Source organism: Erythrolamprus reginae, chromosome 12 (genome assembly GCF_031021105.1).
Source record: "Erythrolamprus reginae isolate rEryReg1 chromosome 12, rEryReg1.hap1, whole genome shotgun sequence".
In the NCBI taxonomy this organism is placed as follows: Eukaryota; Metazoa; Chordata; class Lepidosauria; order Squamata; family Dipsadidae; genus Erythrolamprus; species Erythrolamprus reginae.
The window spans coordinates 32,125,267-32,140,480 of record NC_091961.1 but is presented as its reverse complement, the minus strand read 5'-3'; the positions used below and the strand labels follow the sequence as shown (position 1 = coordinate 32,140,480).

The 15,214-nt window shown below is 46.5% G+C and overlaps 1 protein-coding gene across 3 annotated transcripts; it reads right to left on the bottom strand.

The window, feature by feature from the left end:
• Positions 1-3,256: 3,256 nt before the first annotated feature.
• Positions 3,257-13,819, bottom strand: HOATZ (HOATZ cilia and flagella associated protein). Of its 3 annotated transcripts, XM_070765532.1 has the most exons (7): positions 13,556-13,819; positions 11,105-11,146; positions 10,625-10,689; positions 7,545-7,604; positions 5,452-5,501; positions 5,270-5,287; positions 3,257-4,211 (listed from the first exon to the last, which is right to left on the bottom strand). In XM_070765532.1, the coding sequence occupies exons 1-7, from the start codon at positions 13,752-13,754 to the stop codon at positions 4,151-4,153; spliced, it is 495 nt and encodes a 164-aa protein (XP_070621633.1). In that variant the 5' UTR covers positions 13,755-13,819; the 3' UTR covers positions 3,257-4,150. The 3 variants fall into 3 exon arrangements, with proteins under 3 accessions (XP_070621633.1, XP_070621635.1, XP_070621634.1); XM_070765534.1 differs by lacking the exon at positions 5,270-5,287 and having other exon boundaries at positions 5,434-5,501; positions 13,556-13,801; XM_070765533.1 differs by lacking the exon at positions 7,545-7,604 and having other exon boundaries at positions 13,556-13,793.
• Between the last annotated feature and the right edge of the window lie 1,395 nt (positions 13,820-15,214).

The window sequence follows — 15,214 nt, the reverse complement described above, 5'->3', positions numbered from 1 at the left end:
GGGCCGCCACAGAGAAGGCTCTTCTCCTGGGTCCTGCCAAACGACATTGTTTAGTCGATGGGACCCAGAGAAGGCCAACTCTGTGGGACCTAACCGGTCGCTGGGATTCATGCGGCAGAAGGCGGTCCCTGAGATATTCTGGTCTGATGCCATGAAGGGCTTTATAGGTCATAACCAACACTTTGAATTGTGACCGGAAATTGATCGGCAACCAATGCAGACTGCGGAGTGTTGGTGTATATAAACACTGCTCAAAAAAAAAGGGAACACTTAAACAACAGAATATACCTCCAAGTAAATCAAACTTCTGTGGAATCAAACCTTCCGCTTAGGAAGCAACACTGATTGACAATCAATTTCACCTGCTGTTGTGCACATTCAACTTTGTACAGAACTAAGTATTCAATGAGAATATTTCATTCGTTCCGATCTACGATGTGTTGTTTAAGTGTTCCCTTTATTTTTTTGAGCAGCACCTCTACTTAAGAACTTAATTCGTTCCGCGACCAGGTTCTTAAGTGGAAAAGTTTGTAAGTAGAAGCCATTTTTCCCAGAGGAATCAATGTACTGTAAAAGCAAATCATGCGTGCAAACCCATTAGGGAAGAAATAAAAGCTTGGAATTTGGGTGGGAGGAGGAGGAGAAAGAAGAGGAGGAGGAGGAGGACAGTCGCTGATGAAGGAAGAAGGGGAGGGGAATCAAAAAAATCCAAAACTTTAAGGCCTAAAAAAAAAAGAGGGACCCTGAGATGGCGAGGAGGAGCATACACCTCCCATACGCCCGGCGCGAGGCTGCCTCCCATACTCTGCACCAGAGAGAGAAACCCAGGGGAAACGGCAGGAAACTGGCTGGGCTTTCATGCTACTCTCAAATATCCTGGGAAATTTTTTCCGGGCTTGGGTTCTTAAGTAGAAAGTGGTTCCCTCCAATATGTCTCCACATGCCACTTGTGGCCCATGCGCCATAGATTCACCATCACAGGTTTAGAACAATGCACGAACACAGCCACTCAAAAGCACCAGAATTAAACCACTTTCCCATGTCAATAAAATTCTGGCTGTGGCGTCGCGATCTTGTGGTGCCGCGGAGGAAGCCGTGGGGTTTTTTGCTCCGCATCGTCTCACTATGAACGGTGAAGGAATTTCTTGGAAGGCTGAGCTCGAACGATTCCAACTCCTCTTCCAACCTGGCCTGCCAATTCCTTGGGAGCCGCGTCAGCAATTTCCTAAGTGGCTTTCTGATTTATGAAGCCAGGGGTGGTGGTGGTGGTGGGGCTAATCTGTGCGCATGTGCACAATCGCACTTGCACACTCATTCCTTCCCAAACCGCACACAAATCTGCCTCCAGTTCACGATGACTAGCAGAAACGGGCCTTCAAATTACGCCGCCTGTTAAGAAAAGGGGAACTTGGGTGTCATAGCAGATGAAAGAATTAAACGAGTCATTGTGACAAATGTGGTAATATGAGACATAGGGTATATGATAAATCGTTTGGACTTTACCCCCTTGAATTGATATAATCTTGATCCCTGTAATTGTCAGATAAAATTTAGGATATATAGTGGTACCTCTAAGAACACCTCTACTTATGAACTTTTCTAGATAAGAACCGGGTGTTCAATATTTTTTTACCTCTTCTCAGGAACTATTTTCTACTAAGAAACCCAAGCCTCTGAAACTGTAACCAGAAAAGGCAGGGAGAAGCCTCCGTGGGGCCTCTCGAAGAATCTCCTGGGAGGAAACAGGGCCGGAAAAGGCAGGGAGAAGCCTCCATGGGGCCTCTCTAGGAATCTCCTGGGAGGAAACAGGGCTGGAAAAGGCAGGGAGAAGCCTCTGTGGGGCCTCTCTAAGAGTCTCCTGGGAGGAAACAGGGCTGGAAAAGGTGGGGAGAAGCCTCCGTGGGGCTTCTGTAGGAATCTCCTGGGAGGAAACAGGGCCTCCACCCTCCCTGTGGTTTCCCCAGTTGCACGCATTATTTGCTTTCACATGGATTCCTATAGGAAAAATTGCTTCTTCTTACAAACTTTTCTACTTAAGAACCTGGCCACGGAACTAATTAAATTCGTAAGTAGAGGTACCACTGTGGTTGATATGAATGGGAATTTTTTTCCTTTTTTTCCTTTTCTTTGTTCAAGGGCAGCTATTATAAAATTAGAGTAGAGAAATATACATGAAATTGATATTAAGGATATATGGAGGAGACTGAAGCACCACGACCTAAATATACTAAATGTGATTAGAACGAAAGCAGGCTGAAAAGTGTATTAGCTAATAGCTTTTTAAATGCACGTAAGAAATTTGAGTAATTGTTTTTGTCCAGATGTCAAATGTAAAAGGAGGCAGCATTTGTTGCCACATTATATTCTGGTATCTTATCTTAAGATGCAAAAAATGGCAACAAGAAGGATCAAGGAAATGGAGCCCCTCCCTTATGAAACCAGGTTACAGCGCCTTGGTCTCTTCAGCCTTGAAGACGGCATTTAAGGAGTGACTTGATCGAAGTGTATAAAATCATGCAGGGGATAGAAAAAGTGGACCGAGAAAAATCCTTTTCTCTATCCCACAATACTAGGATGAGGGGGCCCTCCCTAAAGCTCATAGGTAACAAAGGGAGGAGAAATAAAAGGAAATATTTCTTCACCCAGAGGGTGGGCGATTTATGAAATTCCCTTCCAGAAGAGGTCATGACAGCTGTGAGCCTGGAGAGCTTCAAAGCAGGATTAGACAGATTCAGGGATGCCAAGTGTATCGGTGGTTATTGAAACAGATGTCCAAGTGCTGCCTCTATGTTGGTTGAGGCAGGAAGGATTCCCTTGAGTACCATTTGTTGGGGGTCAAGGGAAAGGGAGGGTTTTGCCTTTCTGCTCAAGATCCCCATGGACAATTCGTGGGCCACTGTGTGACACAGAATCCTGGACTTTATGGGCTTTGGCCCCATTCAGCATGGCTCTTCTTATGTTCTTATCTAGTCCTCCTGTACAGCTCTGCACATATCCAAACATGGAACTCACTACCTGATTCTGTAGTATCATCACCTAACCCCCAAAACTTTCTCCTTAGACTGTCCACGGTTGACCTCACCCGATTCCTAAGAGGTCAGTAAGGGGCATGCGTAAGTGCACTTCCGTGCCTTCCGTCCCCAGTCCTAATGTTTCCCTCTTATTAGTACCCATCTCGTGTATATAAACAGTGTTATTTCTTTGTATACTACCAATACGTACTTGACAAAAAATAAAATAAAAATAAAAACATAGCTAAATCACAGCAGCCATTCCTTTTATTGACACAGTGGAGGGCCTACCCCTTGTCGCCTTCTCTCCCCACAACTCGGAAGTGTTGCAAAAAAACCCAAACTCGTGATGGCCAATTTTGGGAAGTCGGAAGAAAAATGACAACAACAACACAACCCCTTTTCTGGCAAAGGATGGGTACCATTTCCTGCACGCCGAAGAAAAAAACCCAGAAGGGATTCAGGTTTGGTGAAATTCATCTCAGCCCATTTATGTCAAAAGGCCAAGAGGGAACTCGGAGGCAAAAGCTGCAACAAAACCACAACGCAGCAACTCAGCGGGCAAACTCGAGGCCTTGGGAAAGAAGCCAGCTGTTGTTTAGCACGGGGTTCTTTTTACTCCGAAGAGAGCGAAACGGAACTGATTCTGCAGAACGTGACATTCTGTGCTAGAGATGGAAACCAAGCTTTATCCTCCCGCTTGGTGCCTGCCAGGGATTTGGGAGCTGTGGAATTCCTCCCGCTGGCTGGTTGCATCCTGGAAAATTCAAGGCTCAAGACGGGACTCAAAAAAAGAGAAAACGGATTAAATAATATAAATGAAACACAAACGGTCGATAGAAACACAAACGCCGTTGAGAGCGAATGGGGATTCGCATCTCAACTTTGCAGGCTGGTGGATCCAAAACTTGTTTTAACGCTTTGGATATTTCTTCAGGGGGTTATGGCACAGGAGTAAAATCCCGCCATGGGCGCCATAAAGGTCATCTAGCCCTGTAGTTTGCATCTGTCAAACATGCAGAGACGTCCAAGCAAAAGGGGGCGGACTATGTCAACAAGGAGCCACAGCTGCTGTTAGACACCAAGGCTGGTTGAAAATACAAACAAGCCTTCTACATTGGGGTCCATGGTTGGAATCTTCAAGATAACATCTTTACGCTCTCTTCATCTTCACAGTGTTCCTCCTTCTCCTTTTTGGAACTAAAGAAAAAGGAATTAAGGACACCCTGAAGTCGTTAGGGACATAATAATAATAAGAATAACAACAACAACAACAACAACAACAACAACGTATGGGAAGGGACTTTGGAGATCTTCTAGTCCAACCCCCTGCTTAGGCAGGAAACTTCCCACCTCCTTCTCCCCTAACACCAGCAGGAAAAGCTCACAACAACAATATAAACAATATAAGTACAAATCTAATAATTAAAACTATGACTAAAAACCCATCATCTTAAAAAACAATCAATATATCACAATCATATCCACACATACCTTTTAATGGTCAGAAGGCGGGGGCATGTACTAGTTGCCCAATGTCTGGTGACATAGATGTTCTTAAGGCTCTTGCGAAAGGCGAGGAGGTTGGGGGCAGTTCGAATCTCTGGAGGGAACTGATTCCAGAGGGCCGGGGCCGCCACAGAGAAGGCTCTTCTCCTAGGCCCCGCCAGACGACATTGTTTGGTCGACGGGACCTGGAGAAGGCCGACTCGGTGGGACCTGATTGGCTGCTGGAATTTATGCGGCAGAAGGCAGTCCCCTAAGCAATCTGGTCAAATCATAGATAAGTAAGTGATTTCAACAAGACTCAACTTACTTATTTGTGAGTTTAACTGACTTGATAGATTGGGGTTGTCTCAGTAACTCTGGGAAAATAACTGGAGTCATGAGAAACGTCCAGGTTTGAATAAGCACCTGAACTACTGTAAAAATGGGATTCAAATGGCATTTTCCCCATGGGCTGGAAGTTGTCAAACTTGAGAGAAAAATGCCAGCCATTAACAAATTAAAGGCAGAAACTGCTGAGAAGAGAAATGGAAGGGGCCAAAGGAGGTTTTTTTTCCAGAGAGATAATTTTAAAAGTGAAAAGGCCAAGTCTCCTCTGAACCTTTGGAGAAAGCATGGGGAGGCCAGCTTAATTTCTTGGCCGAAAAACCGCCCCTGAACAAATTGGCTCGTCTTTAATTCCAGGAATTCTTTAGCACACGATTCTTTCTCTGGTTTGCATGAAATAATTCTAAATCAGACAGGAGATTTACCTCTCGTCTTCCAGAACCCTGAAATTAAGAGAGAGAGAGAGAGGGAAGGAGGGAGAGAGAAAGAGATGGAAAGAAGAGGGGAAATAGTTACACCTTTCAAAACAATAACAAGCATTTCTTTACAATCAGGATCACCAGAAACGAAAACAAATAGGAGGAGAAACTTGTTTTTTTGATATTACCTTTGTGATGATTTGGAGTTCGGCTTGTGTGACCGAGATAAGGACTCTTTCTGAGAAAGAGGGGAAAAAGGCTGTTAAGAGCTTCACCAGTTTTAAGCTTCTTTTGCAGGGTGGGAAGGAACAATGCAAAATTTATGAAGGTTCTGTGGGGTCCTTGATGCAAACCCCTTTCCTTTTAGCACTGATTTTGTTCCTTAGTTGGGTAACGAAACATTTGCAAGAAAACCACCAAGCTCAAAGAGCACCAAGGGCCCGACAGTCATCATCATCCTCTTCTTCTTCCTCCTCCTCCTCCTCAACCCCCCTCCCTTCTGTTATGCCGGGCCCTTAACAATTAGCCCCCAGTGAGTTTGGAATGCAATTCAAACACACACACAGTCACAGAGGAAATGAAAGCAAGTTTATCAAACAGTTTTTGTGAGCACACACTCTCAAAAGAGCCGCCCTAAGTCTGCGGAGAGGGGGGGCATACAAACCTAATAAATTATTATTATTATTATTAGTCATGGAAGACATTTTGAGGATGATAAAGAGGTGATTCGCACAGTGCAGATATAGCTTTGTGACCAGAACAAGGAGTGGTATCAATAGGCCATACACGCCCTTGTGTTCAATAAATAATTGTTGAAGACCCTTGTATATATACTACACTGCTCAAAAAAAATAAAGGGAACCCTCAAAGAACCCACCCTAGATCTGAATGAATGAAACAGTCCTCGACAGATTCAAGCCAATTGAGCTAAATGTATACTACATATCTCCTTTCCTTCTCTGTATAATTAAGATTAGATTAGATTAGATTTATTGGATTTATATGCCGCCCCTCTCCGCAGACTCGGGGCGGCTCACAATAATGGCAAAAACAGTACATAGTGACAAATCCAATACCCACCAATCCAATTACAGTTTTAGGTTAAGAAATTCATAAAAACAACCCCAATATATATAAAAAAACAAGCACACAATCAATCAAACACCAAAACAACATGGGCAAGGGGGAGATGTTTCAATTCCCCCATGCCTGACGGCAGAGGTGGATTTTAAGGAGTTTACGAAAGGCAAGGAGGGTGGGGGCAATCCTAATCTCAGGGGGGAGCTGGTTCCAGAGGGTTGGAGCCACCACAGAGAAGGCTCTTCCCCTGGGTCCTGCCAGACGACATTGTTTAGGCAGTTTCTCCCCCACCAGTCATCCGCTTTGAGTAACTCCAGCCAACTCTCTCTCTTTCCGCAAAGCTCTCCGTGGAGAAGAACCATTCTAAACTCATGCCAGGTTTCTGGCACTTTTTCCAGCTTTGCGGAGGACTGAATTACAGTCTAGCTACCCAAACCAGCCAAATTTCAATAGCATTCCTGGCTTTATTCCTTCTTTTGTCTTACATGCTGCAGCTGGCAGGAGGGAAGTAACGAGAAAGGGAAGTTAAGCGAGGGAGCGATGCTTGGTTCTCGACAGAGGGAGGTTTGGGCCATCTAAAAAGCCATAGAAATATAGAAGATTGACGGCAGAAAAAGACCTCCTGGTCCATCTAGTCTGCCCTTATACTACTTCCTGTATTTTATCTTAGGATGGATCGATGTTTATCCCAGGCATGTTTCAATTCAGTGACTGTGGATTGACCAACCACGTCTGCTGGAAGTTGGTTCCAAGCATCTACTACTCTTTCAAATAATATTTTCCCACGTTGCTTCTGATCTTTCCCCCAACTAACTTCAGATTGTGTCCCCTTGTTCTTGGGTTCACTTTCCTATTAAAAACCCTTCCCTCCTGGACCTTATTTAACCTTTTAATATATTTAAATGTTTCGATCATATCCCCCCTTTCTCTTATGTCCTCCAGACTAGACAGATGGAGTCCATGAAGTCTTTCCTGATGAGTTTTAGGCTTAAAGACCTTCCACCATTTTTGTAGCCCGTCTTTGGACCCGTTCAATTTGATCCATCTCTTTCTGTAGGTGAGGTCTCCAGAACCGAACACAGTTCTTCCAAATGGGGTCTCACCAGCGCTCTGTACAAAGGAATCCCAATCTCCCTCTTCCTGCTTGTTATACCTCTAGCTATGCAGCCAAGCATTCTACCCGCTTTCCCTACCGCCTTACCGATATCCTCTCTTCCCTTTGTCTTTTCAGCAATGCAATGATGTCTTCTCTCTTTTTAGCCTGTGAAGAAAGACGTTTGCAAAAGTCAGAAGGAGGGAAGCGTTGTGAGTGGTCCACATCTGGCTCAGCTGGTCACAAATTTTGAGGCTCAAGAGATGGAGTAGTAGTGGCATCACCAGTGAAGGGCTGCAATTTTTTTTACTGCCACACTGTAGGCGTGGCTTATTTGGTAGGTGTGGCTTGCCAACCACATGACCAGGTGGGAGTGGCTTAAAAGTCATTGGCTTAAAGGTGCCCAACTTGACGTCACTCACATCAAGGGTTAGAGTTAGGGTGCCTAGCCTCTCCTTGCCTCAAAGGGATACAATTTCCCTATCTATTTATAGTGTTCCCTCGATTTTCGCAGGGGATGCGTTCCGACACCACCCGCGAAAGTCGAATTTCCGCGAAGTAGAGATGCGGAAGTAAATACACCATTTTTGGCTATGGACAGTATCCCAAGCCTTCCCTTAACACTTTAAACCCCTAAATTACCATTTCCCATTCCCTTAACAACCATTTACTCACCATTATTACTGGTCCTCACCATTGAATAAGACATAATTTATTAACAATAATTATATTTTTTGTTATTTATTTGCAAAAATTATTAGTTTGGTGATGACGTCATCGGGCGGGGGAAACCATGGTATAGGAAAACCCCCGCAAAGTATTTTTTAATTAATATTTTTTGAAAAACCATGGTATAGGCTATTCGCAAAGTTTGGACCAGTGAAAACCGAGGGAACACCGCACTAGTACATCCAAAATATACTCTTTCATTCTATGTATATAGGCCATATGTGTACATACATATTCTACACGGGCACACAAAAATATACATTATTTACTATACACATATAGCTTAGCGCTCGTTTCTTTGGGCGGAATTATTGAAGAGAAATCGCGGCAGACTTTTGAGAGGAGAAGGCTCATCCCATTTCTCTGAGCCAGGTCTAATGGAAGCCCCCTGGATCAAATCCATTAGGGGGGTTATTAATTGCCGCAAATAACGAATGCCGGTTTGCTGGCAGCCGCTGCAAAGCTCAGCACATTTCGGCTTTTTTCCTAGGGGCTGGGCTGCCTCTGGCTCCGTTCCCGTGCTTACTCGACAAAGTTTTTGCCTTTTTTTTTTAATGTGCATGTATGTGTGTGTAAAGAAAGTTCTTTAAGACGGTATTAATGTAGCTCTAAACTTTCTCAGACTGCTGTGGATTAGCTGGGGAACGATACTATTTTATTCCTACCGATCAACGCAATGATTTATTTATGCGGCGGTCGGCCAACAGGCCAAAGATGTTGTGTTCCACACTGGACCTCAGGAGTTAATTAACTAAGAGCTAATGGGTTTGTCCGTGAGGGTCCAGAGACCAGGGCTGGTTTCCCGTCATACTCTGAAGCATCTTTTATCAAGGACGAAGGTCCAGCAAGTCTAGAAATGACACCAGGGGGGCTTTTACTGGAAGAGATGCTGACTGGGGTCCACACAATCCAAGCAAACCATGCATAAACCTCAATAGCTAAGGGGTGTGCTAATTTCCCCATGCCTGGCGACATAGGTGGGTTTTCAAAAGTTTACGAAAGTGGGATCAGTCCTGAAAAAATGAGTTCATTAGCAGTCACCTCCCACTGGCTTTCCATCTATCTATCTATCTATCTATCTATCTATCTATCTATCTATCTATCTATCTATCTATCTATCTATCTATCTATCTATCTATCTATCTATCTATCTATCTATTGGATTTGTATGCCGCCCCTCTCTGGAGACTCGGAGCGGCTAACAGCAACAATAAAACAGTGTACAATAGTAATCTAATACTAAAAATGATTAAAAGCCCATTAATATAAAAACCAGACATACATACAGACATACCATGCATAGAATTGTAAAGGCCTCCGGGGAAAGAGGATCTCAGTTCCCCCATGTCTGACGGCAGAGGTGGGTTTTAAGTAGCTTACGAAAGGCAAGGAGGGTGGGGGCAGTTCTAATCTCTGGGGGGAGTTGGTTCCAGAGGGCCGGGGCCGCCACAGAGAAGGCTCTTCCCCTGGGTCCCGCCAAGCGACATTGTTTAGTTGACGGGACCCGGAGAAGGCCCACTCTGTGGGACCTAACTGGTCGCTGGGATTCGTGCGGCAGAAGGCGGTCCCTGAGATAATCTGGTCCGGTGCCATGGAGGGCTTTATAGGTCATAACCAACACTTTGAATTGTGATCGGAAACTGATCGACAACCAATACAGACTGCGGAGTGTTGGAGAAACATGGGCATATTTGGGAAAGCCCATGATTGCTCTCGCAGCTGCATTTTTGGGGTCCTCCACACGTTGGATGTGCATTGATTGATTGATTGATTGATTTGATTTGATTTGTATGCCGCCCCTCTCCGCAGACTCGGAGCAGCTCACAACAAGAACAATACAAATCCAATTGTACTTAAAAACACTTTAAAACCTTTAAAACCCTTAATATAAAAAACAATCAGACATCTCATACAAACCATACGTAAAGCGGAAACGGCCCAGGGGAATCAATTTCCCCACGCCTGGCGACAGAGGTGGGTTTTAAGGAGTTTACGAAAGGCAAGGAGGGGGTGGGGGTAGTCCTGATCTCCGGGGGGGAGGGAGTTGATTCCACAGGGCCGGGGCCACCACAGAGAAGGCTCTTCCCCTGGGTCCCACCAGACGACATTGTTTAGTCGACGGGACCCGGAGAAGGCCAACTCTGCGGGACCTAATCGGTCGCTGGGATTCGTGCAGCAGAAGGTGGTCCTGGAGATATTCTGGTCCGATGCCATGTAGGGCTTTATAGGTCATAACCAAGTCTCGCCCACGCGTGCGTCTCCTCGTGAAATGTTGATTCCTGCTCATGTGCAGAAGCAAAATCTTCCTAGTAGGCGCAGAAGGAAAATTTCATGCGCAGCGCACAGGTAGTGGCGGAATCGGGAATCCGCCCCTGGTTGTAAGTCAAGGACAATCTATAACACCCAAACATAAAGTTTATAACGGACCTAGTTTTGAAAAAGCAGCAGAACCCACTCACCTTCTCGAGGTACTGTTCTTTCCATATATCTTTCTCCGTTTCCGAGAGTCTCTCTTCTTCTCGTTCTAAACAAATGTTTTCAAAGAAATCGTTGAAAATTCAGTCTAAAAATAAATAATCTTTCATCATAACCTGTCAACGGCTACTTCAGCTTCAACCACAACAACGCACGAGCACACAACAGATACAAACTCAAAGTAAACCGCTCCAAACCCGACTGCAGGAAATACGACTTTAGTAACTGTGTAGTTGATGCGTGGAACTCACTACCTGACTCTGTAGTATCATCTCCTAACCCCCCAAAACCTTTAACCAGTGTTTCCCAACCTTGGCAACTTGAAGATATCTGGACTTCAACATCGAAGGAGTGGCTTTTACAAGGATTTCGAGACGCTAAAGTGATTTGGCTTAAAGATGCTATTATGATCCATACCGTGGTGCCCTCCAAAATTCCCATTTTGATAAAACCCACATACTTACTTTCGCTCGCTGAGGATGCAACAGACAAATGGCTGGTTTTCACTAAAACAAGATAAAATAAAAATATTGCAACGGATTGAGATTCTCCTCTGAAGATTCGCGGGATCATTTTTTCCACCTTAGCAGAAGGAAATCCACCTTTAATTGACAACTTCCTAGACATTTTGATGGCAGGTGCTAAGCTTGGCGGGACCCAGGGAAAGAGCCTTCTCTGTGGCGGCCCCAGCCCTCTGGAACCAAATCCCCCCAGAGATTAGAATTGCCCCCACCCTCCTTGCCTTTCGTAAGCTCCTTAAAACCCACCTCTGCCGCCAGGCATGGGGGAATTGAGATGCTCTTTCCCCTAGGCCTCTACAATTTTATGCATGGTATATGTGTATGTATGTTTGGTTTTTAAAATAATGGGTTTTTAACTGTTTTTAGTATTGGATTATTATTATATGCTGTTTTATTACTGTTGTTAGCCGCCGCGAGTCTGCCATAAATCCAATAAATAAATAAAATAAATAAATCAAATAAGCAACCCCCTTGCAATGCAGGCCAAATCCTAGGGGGAAATTCGGGGGGGGGGGCCTTGAAGGGGCGAGCAAGGGAAAGGGACTCCTTCAAAGGAGAAGGGGAAGGGCTCTGCAAAGAGGATGGAGGCCAAAGAGGAGAAGCACCTCAATGCCCAGGCGAACGAAGATTCGGAGAGCCACTTGTCTACAAGGGTATACAGTGGAACCCCGACATAAGAGCTGCTCTACTTAAGAGCAACTCGAGATAAGAGCTGGGAGGGGAGAGATATTTTTGTTCTACTTACAAGCCCAAATTCGAGATACAAGCGCCAAGGAGCTGTCTCCTGAAGCCAAACGCTAACTTCCGCGTTCGGCTTCAGGAGACAGCTGCGAAGCGGCGCGCGTGTTTTAAAAGGTTGCAGCCGGCCTGGGGGGCTCGGGGGGGTGCTTGCAGCTTTCTTTCTTGCTCTTTTTCTTTCTCTCTTTTACCTTCCCTTCCTCTATTTCTTCTTTTCTTTCTCCTTCCCACCTTCTTCCCTCCCTCCCTCCCTTCACTCATTCCTCTCTTACTCTCCCCTTTCATAAGTTTCCTTGCTTCCTTCCTCTGTTCCTGTCCCTTCCCCCTTTCTTTCTTTCTTTCTTGCTCTTTTTCTTTCTCTCTTTTACCTTCCCTTCCTCTATTTCTTCTTTTCTTTCTCCTTCCCACCTTCTTCCCTCCCTCCCTCCCTTCACTCATTCCTCTCTTACTCTCCCCTTTCATAAGTTTCCTTGCTTCCTTCCTCTGTTCCTGTCCCTTCCCTCTTTCCTTCCTTCCTTCCCACCCTCCGTCCATTCATTCACCCATTCCTCTCTTGATCGCTTAAAGCCGGTCCCTGGTGCAAAAAGGGTTGGGGACCTCTGTCCTACAGGATTGGGTGGCAGAGAAGTTGAACATATGTAAATTTAAAAGTTTAAGAAAGTTTACAAGTTAAGTGAAAGAAACTTCATTATTCATTTATATGTACATGTACATTTCTTCATTAAAAACATGTCTTTCTGCATAATTTAGACTAACTTTGTGAGTTTTTTGAGGGCTGGAACCAATTAAAATTATTTACATTAATTCCTATGGGGAAAAGTCGTTCGAGATAAGAGCTGCTCGACTTAAGAGCCCAGGTCCGGAACGAATTAAACTCGTATCTCGAGGTACCACTGTATAGGGTTTTCTGCTTGAGCAGGAGAGGTCAGACTGGAAGACCTCCAAGGTCCCTTCCCACTGTTATTCAGTTATTCTGCTTGCCTGCCTGCCTTCCCTCCTTCATTTTCTTCTTTCATTTCCTTCCTTCTTAATCTTCCTTCCTTCCTTCCCTCCCTCCCTTCTCCATCACTGGATAGTTTTAAGGAAGAGATTGAAAAAGCCTTTGTTTGGAAAGGCATAGGTTTTCCTGCTTGAACAAAGAGTTGGACTAGAAGACCTCCAAGGTTCCCTCCAACTCTGTTGTTCTGTTCTGTTCTCTCTCTCTCTTTCTTTCCTTCCTTCTTTCCTTCCATCCTTCTTCTCTCTCTCTCCCCTCCCCTCCTTTGTTCCCTCCTTCCTTTCTGTCCTTTCTTTTTCCTTCCTTCTTTCCTTCTTTCATTCCTTGCTTCCCTCCATCCTTTCTCTCTCCTTCTTCACTTCCTCCTTCCTTCCTTCCTTCCTTCCTTCCTTCCTTCCTTCCTTCCTTCCTTCCTTCCTTCCTCCCTCCCTCCCTCCCTTCCCTCCGCCTCTCTCTCGTGGCCCGGCGTCTCCCGCTGCCCTCTGCCGACCGGGGCCTCTCCGGCGGCGGCCCCCCTCCCTCCTCATCTTCCTTCCTCCCTTCCTCCCTCTCTCTTTACTCCCTCCCTCCCTGCCTTTAAGTTCGGCCCCTCCTTCGTCTGCCGAGCGGGGCCTCTCCGGCGGCGGCCCCCTCCCTCCCGTCCCCCCCGGCGAGGCTACCGGTCGAGCTGCGTCTGGGGGAGGCGGCGCCGTCGCAAAGGGAGCCTCGTCGGGCGCCCAGCCGGGACTCGAGCGGCGGCTGGAGGGTGACGGAGTTCCAGAAGGACTTGGCCAGCGCCACGTCCTGCTCGCTGGAGCCTGCGAAGGCCAGCGGGGCGGCGGCCGGGGAGGGAGCGGGCGCCGGCGGCGAGCTGCCCATCCCCGACCCTCCGCCTGCCCGCCTGGTCTCCGCGGCGACGCCCGACGCCCGACGCTGCCTCGGCCGTTGGAGACGCCCGCCGACGCCGTTGCCTGGAGTCTCGCTGGCCCCGGGGGGGGGGAAAGGGGGGAGGCCGACTCCCACACTGGAGGGTCTCAGGGAGAGAGTGGGCAGCCCCCTGCCTGAAATGGGAGAGGGTCTCTTCCTTCAGCAGAGGGGTCGACTACAACACCTCCAAGGTCCCTTCCAACTCTGTGATTTTGTTATGCTGTTACATATGTTGTGATGCTTCCCCCCTCCCCCTCCCCTCCTTCCCTCCCCCCCTCCTTCCTTCCCCCCTCCTTCCTTCCCCCCCTCCTTCCTTCCTTCCTTCCTTCCTTCCTTCCTTCCTTCTTTCCTCCCTCCCTCCTTCTTTCCCTTCTCATCTTCCTTCCTTCTCATCATCCTTCTTTCCTTTCCTTTCTTTCCTTTCCCTTCCCTTCCCCCGCTCTCCCTCCCTCCCTCTCTCTTTGTCTTCCTTCCTTCCCTCCCTCCCTCCTTCCTTCCTTCTCATCTTCCATTCTTCCTTCCTTCCTTCTATCCTCCCTCCCTCTTTCCCTTCTCATCTTCCTTCCTTCTCATCGTCCTTCCTTCCTTTCCTTTCTTTCCTTTCACTTCCCTTCCCTTCCCTCCCTCTCCCTCCCTCCCTCTCTCGTCTTCCTTCCCTCCCTCCCTCCCTCCCTCCCCCCATCCTTCCTTCCATTGTCATACTTATGCTTCCTGTTAATGCAAATGTTGAATGCTCTTGGTCTCTTATATTTCCAGCGTGTGTATTTTTTTAATCCTGCCATGGACTTAATTGCACATGACCTTAAACTCCAGTGATCTTCCAAGTTCAGCAAATGTGATAAATGTTGTCTGGTCCTTAGAGAGCAAAAAACAGCTGTGTGAAGGTCTAGGCAGAATCCCAGACCCACAAATATACACCATCCAAGCAGGAGAATGCCCCAATGGGGATATGAGTCCCTACGTAGTCTTCTACTTATAATGACAACTGAGCCCAAAATTACTGTTGCAAATTCTGCGTTATTATGTATGAGGGTCAAGCACCACATTTTTATTTCTCAGCCCACAGCAATGGCACGAATGCAAAACTCTAGATGTACATTATTTGAATGGTCAGGAGTGCGTGTGTAAATTTTGTGTTTCTTCAGACAGATCATGTAGCTGCAGCTGTGTTTTGAAATGGCGTCTGTCAGTCTCGTACGTTACAAGTAGTGTGTCGTCAACGAATTTCTCACTGCGGAGAAAGAAACTGTTGGGAACATTCACAAACATTCCCTCCCTCCCTCTCTCTTTACTCCCTCCCTCCCTCCCTGCCTTTAAGATTGGCCCCTCCTTCATCTGCCGAGCGGGGCCTCTCTGGCGGCAGCCCCCTCCCTCCCGTCCCCCCGGCCAAGCTATCGGCTGAGCTGCATCTA